General features: G+C 38.5%; 2 protein-coding genes across 2 annotated transcripts in view; both read left to right on the forward strand.

The window, feature by feature from the left end:
• LOC145991610 (DNA repair protein Ku80-like) overlaps window positions 1–9,320 on the forward strand; it is a 49,550-nt gene extending 40,230 nt beyond the window's left edge. The window contains exons 12-15 of the mRNA XM_083127674.1: window positions 115–275; window positions 1,415–1,618; window positions 5,932–6,065; window positions 9,079–9,320. Of these exons, the coding sequence (XP_082983800.1) occupies window positions 115–275; window positions 1,415–1,618; window positions 5,932–6,065; window positions 9,079–9,093 (514 nt within the window). The 3' untranslated portion in view covers window positions 9,094–9,320. The remainder of the gene's footprint in view (window positions 1–114; window positions 276–1,414; window positions 1,619–5,931; window positions 6,066–9,078) is intronic.
• Window positions 9,321–12,790: 3,470 nt separating this feature from the next.
• Window positions 12,791–13,234, forward strand: LOC145991887 (uncharacterized). The gene has a single exon (XM_083127922.1). The coding sequence runs from the start codon at window positions 12,791–12,793 to the stop codon at window positions 13,232–13,234; it is 444 nt and encodes a 147-aa protein (XP_082984048.1).
• Window positions 13,235–15,829: the final 2,595 nt, after the last annotated feature.

Consider the following 15,829-nt stretch of genomic DNA (forward strand, 5'->3'; position numbering starts at 1 on the left):
ATGCTCAGAAAAAAATATGATTTTTCGTCAATTTCTGAGCTCTAATTATCTGTATCAGCAAATATTTTCATATTGGTCTATTCCTAGTGTTGAATATATTGTTTTTACCTCCAGCCAAACAGATGCCGGACCAAGTGGCGTACAGGCTCAAAATGGAGATTTGTCTGATATTACAATGGCAGATCTCACAAAGAGTGATGTGGTAGCTGTTGGAACGGTAAATCCAGCTGAAGATTTTGTAACATTGATCGATAGAGGAGAGAACTTTGATGAAGGTAATCATTGCATGTTTTGTGTGTGTGTGCGTGTGTCGGCAAAGTTTTGTCGTGTACAGTGTGTATTTATTTTTCATGTCTTCTGCATAAACTCCAAATGTGGTTTCCCTGAGTTTTCCAGAATCCTTATTATTTTCCAGAGTATTTGATGGATAGTACATTACTATTTTAACTATATTTCACAACGGCCTCCTCCATTTTCCCATCTTAGTCATACCATCCTCACAATGAGACAATATAAGCATATGGTGTATCTGTTTTATCAGTAATGTGATACATTTCTAAATAAATAGTGTGTAATTTAGTGCAATATTCTGCCATTTTGTTGTTATTTTTAAGAATAATATCATGTTACACTTATGCCATGGCTTTGTAAAGTAAATGTCTAATACACAGACTTTATCAATTAGTCTGTATATATAAAACCTTCATCTTCAAAGTAATTTGTGTAAAGCAAGTTACTGAATTTGTAATTGTTAGTACATATTAGTTGTAATTATTATGAAGCAGCAACATTTTCTAGTCCTTGAGATGTGCTCCATTGGGACACATTGATCGATTATATGATGTTCTCTGAGATTTCTAGATTTTCAAAGTGTGTGGGAACCCTGTTCTGTCCAACGTTCCATGTCTGTTTCTTGGACCTTCATCAGGGAATTCCAGGAATTAAAACATTTCTAAGGAAATGTAAAAGAAAGGAGCAAAATAAAATGGCAGGATGCTGCTAAACATTTTATTTGGTCTGTGTTGAAATTGATGATAGGCCATTCCCAGCCTGGGATATAAACCAGGGACCCCCTGGCTTTGTAGCATACTGTGCTAACCACTCGAACTACTAAATATGAAATTTAGGCTGACACTGGGATTGGGTTCTGTCAGTGATGTCCAAGCTAAGTAGGCACAGGTAGTCTTCAAAACACAACACGTGGACATCTTATTTTGGTCTCCTTTTTAGAACTTTTTCCCAAAATATTTTAATTCCTGGTACCATCTGATGAAGGGTTGAGAAACGATCTGGAATGTTACAGAAGAATTGACTAGCTACTTGCAAGTACAACTTTTTGTTGTTTTACAAAATAATCTCCAACAGTTATGCAAGAAAGATTTTAGTTTTTCAATGTTACAATGCTTCTTTTCAGTTTGCAAGCAGCTGCAGAAGGTGATAGTAAATCTTGTGATGCAAGCCAGGAATTCAGACAGTTTTAAGAAACCTGAAGATGCCTTGAAAAAACTTCGTGAAAGTTGCATCAAAAACCCATCCATCTATAATGACTGGATTGTTCAGGTGAAAGAAATGCTACTCGAAAGAGGAAAGAAGGATTTCTGGGAAGCAATTGTTGAAGGTATGTATATTAACATCTGAAATGGCACAAATGCATGCTCTAGTGTAATCCTAAGTTTTTCAGTATAGATTTTCAAATTACGATGCCAAATAGCTCCCCAAACTGAGAACCTAGCTGGTCAATAACCAAACCTTAACTTATACCCACCCACCCCTTCAATGCCAACCACATATTTCCAATATTTTCTGGCAACCTCTCTTCCAAGTAGTACACAACGGACAGTATACAGCAGATTAACAAGGCTCTGGCATCTGGACTCTGTCAGAATAATTCTTCGTGGGGTATGGGTTAACTCAGGTGAAAGCACCTTCTTGTCCAAAGGCAGTTAGTATCTTCACCCATTGTCTGACTACATGGCAGTACGATGCCATCTTTATTTCTCCAGTGAGCAAGCAGTCAGGTCATAGGCGTGCAAAAGGGGGCAAAAGCCTTGAAAAAAGTTCAGTTGAGGAAAGAAAAATGTCATTCCATCGGTTATATTGTATTGAGGGGTACGGAACAGGGGCGCATATAGTGTGTGTCCGCACTCACCGACAATCCCATTTTAGGCGCAATTTTATACATACATACATTTCTGTCCTGTTTGTTTTAAAATGCTTTCAAAGATGCTATGCCTAGTTGGGCTATTTTCAATAAAGTAATATATGTATTGGGCTGTTACAAGAAAGTCAAATGTAACATGTTTAAATTATGTGTATGTTTAAATTAGCCTCTGAGACTAATTTACATCTCAACATGATTTCTTACAGCAGATTCAAAACAACTGCACATACTTTATTTCCAAAATATGAAAAATTTATTCTGCAGCAACATAGAGGCACCCTTGCAATTCACCAATGCCGGCTCCTTCTGCCGCAATGCACGGTGCACCCTTTGCAACTGCTGAGAGTAGAGGTCAGCAGTGATGGTCTGACCAGGTGGAAGGAGCTCGTAATGCACCACTTGCCGACAATTCCACCATACAGAGAGCATAACCTTTCATGGGTGCAGAGGTGGTCTTGAGGTGTGAGGAACAGGGTCACGTGGTGACAACCAACGTCTGGTACGCTTGGGAGTGTCATAGAGGACCCACTTTTCGTCACCAGTGAGCAAGCGATCAAATATGGGCGTGTTCAGGTGCCGAGTGAGCAAGGACAAACAGGCTGTCACTCGTTGTTCCTTGTTGGCTGCCGACAATGTGTGGGGTACCCACTTGCTTAACTTGTATGACTTCCCTATCCCATGCAGGTGCAGTCTGACTGTTTCAGCGGAAACATGGAACCTTTCTGCAAGTTCATCACACGTTAGACCACTGTCCTCCCCGATGGCTGCTTTCAGGGCCTCATCATCCAACACATGTGGTCGTCCACTGCGAGGTTCATCCGAAAGGCTCACATCTCCCGAACGGAATTTCTGGAACTAATGCCTAGCAGTGCGTTCGTTCATGGCATTCTCGCCAAATGCGTGGCAAATGCGGCGACTTGATGCGGCAGCTGACAGGCCCACTTTAAAGTCATACAACAAACACACGCGAACAAGCTGCTTCGATACCTCCATTTCTCTTCGACACTGGACGAGCTACGACTGCTGCGTGTGCGGAACGTGCCTGTATTACTGACAGTCGATGGTCAGACTAACTCCCGATCGCTTGGCAGGCACGTGCGTCATTTCGTTTCCTCTCTGTGAGCGCATGATTAATGGGACGTCAAAAACGGCAAGAACTTTTTTGGTTACCTTGTATTAGGGGCATGGATGTCCAAAAGGGGGGGGGCAAGATCATGAAATGAATGTCAACCTAAAACTCAGTGGCGAAGTGTGATATTTTTACGTAGTCATCGCAAGATTTCCCAAAGATCAAGGTCGATCTTTCAACGGAGGGGGAGGGGTGAGGTACAATATATCTTTGCGATAAATGCCAAGGTCATTGCCAATTTAATGTAGAAGCTCATACCACAGACCTTAAGAATACAAAAAACACGTAATTCTATCCCATACGATGAGAATTATTAAATATGATCGAAACTTAAATGAAAACATCTCAATTGTCGCGTTTAAAGGTAAGAACTTTTATGGTCCCCCGTCAATTGTTGTTTTGATAATGAAAAGCAGATTTTATATCGTTCAATGTGTGCTTTTCCTCTTAACAAGTGGAAATAGCAGACATTTGCAGTGGTGTGCCCGTGCACTTTTTAGTAGTCATTCCAGAATTCCTCATTTTGCCATCCTTTCCTGCCTTTTTTTTTTTTTTTTTTTGTAAGATTATTGAGCCAAAGCAGGGTATTATGACCCTCACCAACCCCTCCTTGATCACGCCACTGGACACTCTGAAGAATCTTCAGACCCAGACAAACCCTGCCATGGCTGTAAACATGGGGATAGGGGCTGAAAAAAAGGCCTGTTATGACCCAGGCCTTCAAGATTGGGGGAAAGTAGAAGTTGTTGGACTGCCTGTTCGGAAGCGTTTGGCCATGGTTCGGCTGTTCTCGGCACCATCAAAGACGATGGATTCGTACCTCTTCTGGAATGAGCTGGGGCTTCTAACACCATTGCCTTAAAGGGGAAACTTGACGGGAGGGTTCGGCGCAAGGGGTAGTACTGGGGCATCATTTCGATGGGCTAAGATTACCGAATCTCTTGCGTATTTCCAGCTGTTTTATGCTGTCGCTTGGCTTATTTCGCACAAATATGCGAGTATGCTGACTTATTTTTTACTTCTTCTGTAAAATATATAAAATGCAATATTTTTATTACTTTGATTGGTCATCGCCGCATCTCCCAATAAACGGACGGACGCCTCTGATAAAAGTATATATTTCACACATATAATTTCATTTCAGTCACAGTAATGTACATTAATTATTACAATGGGGATTCAGGAATGTGATATTGTCAACTTTTTTTTTTTATTTTTTTTAGTTTCAACACACTTATGGGGCTAATGTGCCTAGTTTGCCCCTCCAGGGAAAAGAAACTGCAGACGTCCATGATTAGGAAAGTCTGCCTCCCGTGCCCATGCCTATGAGTCAGGCTGCAAAATAAATGTTAATTTTTGTGTGGTGCTTACTCTTTTGTTCAATTTTTATTTATCCACCTTTCTGCCTCCTTTCCTTCCTTTCTCCAGGCATATGTAAAATCTTATTTATATTACACGGTGTTTTTCATAATTCCCTCTGGTATTTTGGAAGTCGGTTGCTCAGAGGCCAACTCACCGGGGGGGATAAGAGTATATCAGTGAAGAGAGTAAATGTCCAAGTTTTTAACCCACCTTGCAAATGTTCCATATGTAAGATGTAAAATGAACACACAGGGCGGGGCCATCGTCTCTGAAACTGTACACTGCATACGAGCAAGATTACAGAGTTGAGCTGTGGGTGAGTTGGCCTTTAAGCAACTGACTTCTCAAATACTGGAGGGAATTATGTAACACCCTGTAAATGACTTTCCCACCCCTCTAGGCTATTTCCAACAATGATTGAATGCTGGATTGTTGAAATAGATGAGAGAAGAAAAATACAATAGGGCTGACCCGATACCAATGCTTATGTATCAGTATTGGTGGTTGGATTTTATTCATAGATACCGGCTGATACTTTTGTGCCATTTTCATCTACTACTGTGTCTTCAAAAATGTTGCATAACATTCTTTTACAGTCTTAATTATCCTGGAAGTTGTGCAAAATTTGAAGTTTACATTGATTTTGCACCACTATTATGTGAAAAACCTGTATTTTGTGATTCCATACCAAGTATTTTAATATTCTGATGTAATTTTTTAATGTTTCAAAGCAAAACCGTGGTAAGTGGATGCTTATGATTGGAGTGAAATGCTCACCCACTAATATTAATCATTATCTTGAACAACTTTTAATTGTTACCATTTCCAAGCATGGGTAAAGTCATCTGTATTGCTATTTGGCGGTCGTCTAGTCAGTAGAGCTTCTGACTGCTACATGACTCCTGGGGTGCATGATCTAAGGTCGGAATTTTTCCAGCCTTGTCCCCCACATAAAAGCAGCTCTGGGGCTCACCTAACCTCAAATCATGGTTACCTGGGTAAAGGCAGCCAGGGCATGGTGCTGATCACATCACCTCCAAAATGGCAGAGATCGAGCATGTGGGGCCTTACTCCCACATCCCCTAAATGTGCCTTCATGGCATGGTGCTATATGCATGACGAACTTTACCTTTAGCTGTGTGTTCAAAGTGGTGTCAGCTCAGCCCTAGAACACATAGTGCATTTTGTTAATACCCTACACTACAGAGAGTGGTTGGTGTATGTTTCCATGACATATTCACTGAGCTGTGAATTTATTATCTTGGCTGTTTTTGTGTAGGTAACTTAGGTCTTATTACCAAAGAAGAGTCACCAAGGAGTACGACATCACCTGAAGATGCAAAGAAGTTCTTTGAAGTTGAAAGTGAAGTGAAGGGCGAAATAAAGGAAGACGACGTGGATGTGGATGATTTGGTGAGTACAGTAACTTTGGATGGAATTTCTGTAAGTGGTCTAGTGCCAAGTTTCTGTCTTTTTCATAACTTTTATGTGTGATTCACATACCCTGGTTTTGTAATGTAAATTTCCAAGTGCACAGCTTCTGCCAGGGCTTCTGGGTTTGAATCCCAGCCTGGGCATCGGTGTTATTTGTGAGAGTCACTTCATCAGTTGCATCATATCATCACTCATCCTCATCGTCGTGATGAGCCAAAAAGTAGCAAAAAAGCAACATCAAACAACTTAATTCAATCAATCAATCGTACAGTATTATTAATGGTTGCGACTAGGGCTGTTTAATATTTTGATATATCTATATTGAGTTGATATTTTCGAATCCCGGACTGAGCTTGGATGTTTGTACGTGTCCATTCATCAATTTCATCATATCATCATTCATCACCATCTTTGCAAATTAGCCAAAAGTGGCACAAAAAGTGAAGTAAAATAAACCAATATCAATCAGTCTATAAGCTGAGCATCACCATATTCAAAACATCGCTAAATTATGTGAGAAAGCTGGAAATGGGGGGGTTGGGGGACAAGGAGTAAGAAATTGTTACTAATTCTATAGAATGTTCACAACGTTGATAAAAAAATCATTTGCTAACTTACGCTGTACTGCAATTTGAACTTAGAATCTTGAAAGTTTTGTACACTAAAACTTAAAAAACGGCAATATTACAGCAAAAGATCACAGTCGCCAAGCTGAAATTTTTATTCGCCATGGCAACCTGGCGACTGGGATTTTTCGAGCCCTGTCGATACTCAATATCAATATTCAAGTGATAATCAATATCACACAGCCATAGTTGTGACCATTGTTAAAAAATAAGCAGTTGCAAGTCTCAAAATGTGACTAGGCTAGGCATTGCAGCAGACAGACTGGTTTCCAATACAGCAGGAAACATAAGTTCCGTGCTATGGATCCACCACCATATTTAAAACCCTGGCATGGAGGTGACATTGTTGCAGAAAAATAAACAATAAAGCCACGAAGTGTAATGAAAATGAGAGGAAAGTATTGCAGAAATGCTCAGATTTGGAAGCAGTAGCTCTAGTGTCATTATTTTGTAAGTCATGGGCTTGCACCAGGTGTGAAAGAATAAGGAGGGAAACTTGTAGTTCACATATTTTCCAAAGTTATTACACCATAGAAAAGTGCAGTACTAGAATACTTCAGTGGTTGGCAACACCACCATTTTGTACCAAATTAGAGAGCTTAGGGTACCAATAACAAAGCTGGAAGAAAAAGTTATGTATATCCATACACGTCAACTATCATAAATCATTAACTATCGGTGCTACAAAATACAGTTTCTCCGATTGATAGGTGTACCAAGTAGTAACTCAAGCAATGGCGAAGCTAAGGCATAAATACTGGGTAGGCTGAAAAATCTGCTTATATTTTTTTATACAGCAGGTCCATGCGTCGATTCTTCTTGGTCGCAAAAGTATCAATTACTCTTTCCTTGAAGCCTTGATCAATAGAAAGTTCTTTAACCAGTTTTCTTCAATGGCTATTGTACTGAGAGAACTTAATCTTTCAGTTTTCATTGAATTGCGGAGATAATTTTTTACTCTCTTGAGGATGCTCATACTTCTTTCGGAGCAAGCTGTTGTAACAGGGAATGTCAAGACCAACTTGATAAGTTGTGTTACTTCTTTGTAGATTGTTTGAAGATCATTGCTGACTATGAATTTTAAAAGGTCTGCAGGAGGTAAATGCTTTTCTTCATCAGCATAGATATTCATTAAATCATTTTCTAATCGTTCTTTATTGAAAAATGGATATGTGGACAGAAGGTTATTTAATTTCATCACTGGAAAATGTAGTTTATATCGCCCAAAGCTATTTTGGTCTAGCAATTCAACAAATTTTATCTTTTCAAGATCTCCAAAACGTATTTCCATTTGTACAGTCAGTGTGTCCAAGATTTCGTAGGTTAAGCATTTGAGAGCCACGAAGTCTTGTTCACTTATATTTATTTCACTGCAAATCCTCTTAGAGTTTTCAACACATAATTTCACAGTATTATATATTTATAACATAAATACACCATGTGACACACACACAAACACACGCGCGCATGCACTTGAAGTAAATTAACATTCAACAATGCAGCGCGTGAACGACGCACTTTGAACAAGAAGACTAGAATCACAACAGGTTGGTTCTGAGGCTAGCCGCTTTCACCCACTGAATCGGCAGCCCCCTCCCCTTACCCTTCCCTCCCACCTACACACAGCTCACGCTGTAGCTGCCTTTTGAACGTGAGGCTTTTCGTCAAAAGCCTCACAGTTCGGACGCGTTCTCGTCTTTCTGGCCTGACTGACGACATATCTGGAAGGATCGGCGGAACCAAACGTTCGGATTACATTGTTTAATTCGTTTTAACGAACTTTGATTGTTGCAGGGTACAAGAACATTTTAATTTCAACATTTTTGGGGTAGGCTAAGCCTCAAAAGCCTCATAGGAGCTTCGCCACTGAACTCAAGGCAGGTACAATCAGTCTAGAAACTTTTGTGAAGTTAAAAATTGTGAATAGATCAACATTACATGTTTTTTTCTTCACCCTTGGTAGCTCACAATGTATTTACATTTGTGGAAAGTAACTCCATGGCTCAAGGAATTTGGCAATCTCCAAACTATAATATACACAAATTTCTCAAATATGCATTTATATGCACTATAAAATTTTGCAGAGTATTCAAAATCAAGTGAAACTAATTAACATATTGAGAGTACATGAATTTTCCCTACCCATACTGACAACTCATTCATAGTTTTGAGCATCTTGGTAGAAGGGATTGCCCCTCCACCCTCCCCTTAATCCAACCATGAAAAAAAAAACTTTGGAGGTAGTTGCATACTCTACAACTGCTGTTAGTATGATGCATTATATACCATTTATGCACTACAGAACATTTTTGTACTTTTTCAAAGTTGGACATGTGTAACAATAGTATTTTGTTTATATATTTCAGTTGGATGAAATGTGAGGAGTTGAAGAACACAAGGAGTTCCTACTTATTTTGCACAGAGTATTTGAAATGTGTGATAGTACAAACATTCTGTTGATGACCAGTGTGATATACCAGGGCAGTATCAGTGAGAACCAGTAAGGCCTCTTGCAAGTGTGCTTATTTTTTTATATAAATATTTTTGTAACAATAATTGCATGTATATGTGTATGTTTGAAATATATGTTGAAGTGTTGGTCGTGTTACTGATTTGTATGTTTAAAGGTACAGTGAACTCGAGTATAGTGAACCCAAATACGTTACGAATTTTGTTTCTAGTAAACCCTCACCTTCAGTTTTAATGAACCCAAAACAATGAAATGTCCATAAAAATTATCATTGTTAACATCATAAGTACAATAAGTACTTCAAAAGAAGCCTTCTTATAATAACTTGAAGAAACTGGTTTCCTACCTGTTTTTATTAATGTTTCGAGAATAAAAGATGTGGTTGATAACAATATGAAATCACTAAGGATGTGCCTAAGCCGATTACAGATGTATGAAAATCGGCATCGGCAAAAATCCGATATTTAAACTTGTACAGATTATATTAGAGTTTTACCTTCTAATAAGTTTTATATTTTAGTCTTCTAATAAGTTTTATATTTTAGTTTTGTAAGATTTGTTGAAACTTAGTTTATGATTCTTCATCATTGTAGAGTTTTTGTAATAAAATTATTGCCAACTCAGATTTTGAGTTGATCCTCTGAATAACTCTTATTCAGAGGATCAACTCAAAATCTGAAATAAAACCGTACATTGCTGAACCAGGATCTGCTGTTGTATTGGAAATTCAAAAATGAGTATTCAAACTTGAAGCAAGTGCTGAGAAAATACTTGGGCATACCTGCTGCATCAGTATTCAGTGATTGAGTGTTCAGTGTTGCTGAACAGATTTGAGATAAGAGAAGAAGTAGGTTACTTCCTGAAGTGCTTCCAAAACTCATGTTTCTGAAGTTGAATCTGGCAGCAGTAAATTGCCAACATTAAGAACAGGAATTCATTTTGCATTCAAAGAACTGCTTGTCTACTAATGTTAAATCTCTTGAGAATCCATGTTCTTAAAGGTTCACATAACCACCATTTGTAGATGCAAATGTACATTCACCTCTCTTGAGAATATATATGTATATACATATGATATGCAATAGAAATGTACGTAGCAAATTTATTTTTGTCATGCTGAAAATAACATCCCATTTCAGTTTAATAATCTTATGTAAAGGAATCGGTTAAATATCGGCATCGGTATCGTTTCCAAAAAATTATCGTTAAATTTTCAGCTTCGGCACATCCCTAGAAATCACCCAATTGAAAGGCAAAAAATTGCTTCATAGCATGTCTTAACCTGTTCGGGCTAACCTCTTCCTTACACATCTTTTCATTCATATTAGTTACTAACGTACTTACTATGCTAGTTGCATGGTCTGATTAATAAATACAATAATTTTAGTTCCGTGAGAGTTCATTAAAAGGAAATACTTATTTGTAACCAATAACATAAATTTACTGTTTTTGCCGAAATATCCCGTTATCCATGGAATACCAATCTCATTTTTTTTGTTACCTCTCATAGAGTACTCTTTGTGCTGTAAATATCAAATTTCTAATAGATAGAGGGGCTCAAATTTTTAAAAAAAATTAAAAAACTAATATTTTCAAAGAGCCATAACTAAAAGGAAACCAGTAGCAGAGCTCAAATATTTTCTGCTAAAACTTTGGACATATATGTTCCCTCTAAAAAAATTACAGCTCTGGTGTGGCATTACTTCCCTACTAAAGAAAATCCTAAACTTTGATTTTTCTTCAAAATTGAACATCAGTTTTGACCTTAAATTTCAGCCTTTTGCATTTGAGATTGTGAAAAAAGGTACATGACATAAAATAAAACTTGAAATGTACTGAAAACAGTGTTTTTTAACACAGCTTTCTATCATTTCTTTTAGCTGAGTTATCATAATTATCACAACTGTCTGCAATGGCCAAAAATACCGGAAGTCATGAAATAAAAAATGGCCACAATTTTTAAAGGTGGTCAAGTTTTAGAAAAATGATGCCTGCTTTGAACTATGCTTGCATAGGGGTTAGAACAACAAAAATATGAAAATTTCAAGCAGCCAGTGATGGGCCATTCAATATTAACTGACCCATATGTATTCTAGATAAAAAACTCTGGCCTTAGTACAATTTCTGTGAGCCAAAAGTGGATAAACATCGCAGTAATGCTTCTCCCATGTACATATTCAACATTTCTAATAATATTATGTGTATTCATATTAGTGGTAATTTGTGAACGTTTTAATGCCATTTTTAAAAAATATAACTGTGTGCCAGTGGAAAGAATGGTTCATACATTGAATACTGAAACCAATGATATTTATATTATTACCGTTCTGATTTTTTAATATTATGTTGAACATATATTGATTATGCTGTGTAACAATTTTCATTGTGGTAAAACCTGGGACTCCCTATCAAACGATTACCCAAAGTGGAGTGTTTTTTCATCACAACATATTACTTTATTTAAATATTTTTCTACTTTCTGATTGTGTAAGAGTGGTAACACCTAGGGTGACCAGATGTCCTCTTTTATCCGGACATGTCCTCCTTTTTAGGTGTCTGTCCGGCGTCCGGGCAGATTTTTTAGAAATCGGTAAATGTCCTCCATTTTTAGAAAGAGTAGACTATATCATCGACCATAGCAAATGTTCTGCATAGAGAATGCTTCCACACAATGATATTCACATCACTTGGGGCAATCTTCACCTAGCATCTGGGAGATGAACTATGATCACTTTCCCGACTGAGTCATTAGTAAGGGTGTGCAAGATCTAGAAAAGTCTGTAAAAGAAATTCCCGTACCGATCCCGACTTTGGGAAATGATTTCCAGACATTTCGGGATCCCGAGCAGTTCGAACTTCCAAATGGCCGTGTTAAAAAGTGGTAAATTCTTGATGTTTTCTGCATTATAAGTGTCTTGACACTTCTCGTAAATTCTTAGCTTTTATTTCAGAAATGGGAAAAAAGGGAAATGATGTCAAATTCGTGATTTCCACAGCGTCGCAAATTTTTTATCATTACCTGTTCCTGAAAATTTGCAAGTTTTACCCGTCGGGAAATTGCAGATTTTACCCATCTCGAACGTCAGGATTTAAAAAATTCCCCGTCCCGACCAAAAAAAGTTCTGTCCCGCACACCCCTAATCATTAGTATGTATTATTGTAACCTTCCCAGAAGGAATATTTATTAGGAACGGGAGAAGCACCTCTTGTGTTTTGGGGGGAGGGGGAAAGGTTGTGTATATGAGTGTGCATACAAAAAATGCCTTTTTGAGGTCGCGGCAGGATTTTCTTGGCATTGTTGGAGAAAGTGATATGTATGACTATTTTCAAAGATTTGGGTGATATCATTCAATAAACATTTCATATCTACTGGCTAAGGAGACGAAATACCTAGTCGTATCATAAATACTGACATAAAGTTTGAGGCAGTGTGTACAACCGGTTTTCAAGATCGCGGCCAACCTTCCTGTGCAAGAGGCTGGAGTGGGCCATTGTGAGTTGAGCTGTCATAGAGGAAGTCTGTTCGTAAAAGTGTAGCTGTGGAGTGGGGCGATTACGAAAATCGTGTGGCAGTAATAGCACTTCATAAAGTGGGTCAAACAGCCCCCATGATATTCAGAACACTTAAAAAGTTGAATATCAGCAAATCTTTCGTGTATCGGACCATCAAGCGATTCACAGAGACTGGGACAGTTGATAATCGCCCAAGGCAAGGCCGCCCACGCAGCGTACGAACCAAAAAGTTAATGCAAGCAGTGGCAGCCCGTATTCGGAGAAATCCTGTACGAAAGCAGGCAGTGCTTGCTCGTGAGCTGAACATTCCCAAAATGTCAGTGTCTCGTGTGTTAAGAAGTGACTTGGGGTTGAAGGCTTACCGGCAAAGTACAGGTCACTTCCTCAAAGCACGTCTGAAAGAGCAGAGGGTGATAAAAGCAAAACGCCTCCTGCAGCGTTACGCCAACAATGGCCACAGGAAAATTCTTTTCACAGATGAAAAGATATTCAACATTGAGGAAACTTTCAATTGCCAAAATGACCGGGTGTATGCGTGAACATCCCACGAAGCTCGGGAGAAAGCCCCAAAGATCCAGAGGGGTCATCATCCGGCCTCAGTCATGGTTTGGTGGGGCGTGGCGTATGATGGCACCACCAAGCTGCATTTTTGTGAAAAAGGGGTGAAAACGTCAGCCAGAGTGTACGAAAATACTGTGTTGAACTCTGTTGTGAAGCCTTTGAGTGACACTTTGTTCAGGAACCAACATTGGACCTCCGCACCAGCCCATAAGGCACACACTACCCAGGAGTGGCTCAAGACCAATGTCCCGGACTTCATTGCTCCAGCTGATTGGCCTGCTAGCAGCCCTGACCTCAACCCGTTAGACTACAAATTGTGGTCAGTGCTTGAGGGCATGGTCTGTACGAGGAGGCATGCCAATATTGACAGTCTGAAATGGTCTCTGGTGAAGGCAGTGGCGACTTTCGCTACGGAGACAGTGCGTAATGCTGTAGATGAGTGGCCGCAGAGACTTCAGGCCTGTGTGAAGGCCAAAGGTGGCCATTTTGAAAAATGATTGGTGTTATGTGTTCGTTAGACCTGTAAGTAACCTATACAATCAGGACATTAAAGTATACACTTTCGTCATAATTCACTTTCAATGTTGTGTCAGTATTTATGATATGACTAGGTAGTTTCCCAAATGGAAGAAATTTGGTCATTCCTAACAAAGGTAAGCCATAATTTTTTTGTCATTAAAATTTGCCTCAATTTTCCAGAACTAACCAATGTGAAAATCTTAATCATAGAAGGAACAGTAAATATGCATGTAAAAATAACCGATTTCAAATTAACAACACAGAATTTTGCCCTAAACCGTGAAAAATAACACCGAATTGCAGTAAAAAAAATTACATCGAAATTCAGGTGAAAATAAAACTAAAACTTCACGTCCTGAAGTAATGGCAAATGAGTTGCCATTTTTTGCGATGTCCTCGTTTTTATGACTTTGTCCTTTTTCACCATGCTCTGTCCTCTTTTTACATGTATGTGACTGGTCACCCTAGTAACACCGGTATTTTCTATTAGGACTGTCCATCTCCTTTCCAACAATACCTAAATCAAGTCACAATATTTCACATAGTTTCCGAGATATGGCATATTTTGTGTGATGTGATGTGGTGTGTTCGTTCGTCCAGCCAATTTATGAAAATCTTCAAACAACATATTTGATTGAAAAGTCTAATATTACATATTTGCTATATTGGACTAAGTATATATCAGTAAAAAAAAATTCAGGCAAATCCATAACTATGAAGCAACCTGCTCTGGGTGATTTCACGTGGAATGACCCAAATGTAAGCTAATTAGGCCCACTTTAGACTAAAATCTTTTCTTGAACATTTTTGCTAGTATAAATGCTACGTAAATGCTTCCAAAAATCTTATAGCAGATGTAGTACTTCACACAGAAGCATTTCGTGTAACATTTCGGGAAGTTTTTGCGTTTACAATGTAAAATCTATACTGCACGAAAGGCACGTCGAGATACACCATCTATGCGAGTGCACGATGTTTACAATTGAAACAACTAAAATATTCTTCCATACATGTACGTTTCGATCCATTTTTGAGAAAAAGAGGCTTCAGCTTAAAACAAATGTATTGAATGAACTCCCTAGTACTTGGTAACACATAATTAAGATTGAATGAAAAAAATATCGGACATGGCAAGTGGTGTGCAGAATAAAATCCATGAAAGTGTCACTGAGTGTACTTCCACATGAGCACTGTGCATGTCTGCACATGAATCCCAATGTCTCAGTGTTTTACCAAACACATTTGAGACCATTGCCAGTGTCATGTTGAGCACAACGTGCTGGATACGTTGGCGTAGGTGTTGAAGAGGGGTGATCAAATCTTCCTTCTCTGCTGCCTGTAACAGCTCTGTACACATTGTTTCATGACCATACACCCAACGGCAAAAGAAACAGTAGGCGAATTGTCAATCGCTATTTTCATTCTGTTTGAATTGCACAATGTGATGATAATGAATTGAAATAAAGACTTCTATAAGCAGAGGGCAATGCCTGTTTTGCACCAACATAATTTCATTCCATAAAACATCACAGGATGTAGAATAAAAAGTAGGAATGGGACTGATTAATCGGTACTCTGTTGGTATCGGCCGATATAGGCACATCGGTTTATTGGTAAAATTACAGATTATTTTACCGATCCGATATATCAATAAATATCTGATAATTTAGTGCAACATTCTGCAGTTTTGTTGTAATTTTATGGATAATCTCCATGCCCTACTTTCTAAAAAAGTAAATGTCTAAATATGCAATTTCTTTTGCACTGCAGTCACCCTGAAACACACATTTATTAAGGAGGTCAATGAACCTTTCAGGTTCCTGAAGGACCATTTCTAATTTTATATCGGATCAGTAAAATATCGGTATTGGTAAATTTTATATCGGTATCAGCCAAAATTTCATATCAGCCCATCCCTAATAAAAAGTAATGAAAATAACAATGGACAATTTGCCTACCATCATCTTTGCCGTTGACTGTACACCACCTGAAGGTGGTTTGGCCATTTTTTTACCACAGTCGGTTGTGGTAACAACAGCTTCCTGCTTCAACTT

The sequence above is a fragment of the Lepisma saccharinum genome, chromosome 8 (assembly GCF_977018435.1).
Source record: "Lepisma saccharinum chromosome 8, izLepSacc3.1, whole genome shotgun sequence".
NCBI classification, from domain to species: Eukaryota; Metazoa; Arthropoda; class Insecta; order Zygentoma; family Lepismatidae; genus Lepisma; species Lepisma saccharinum.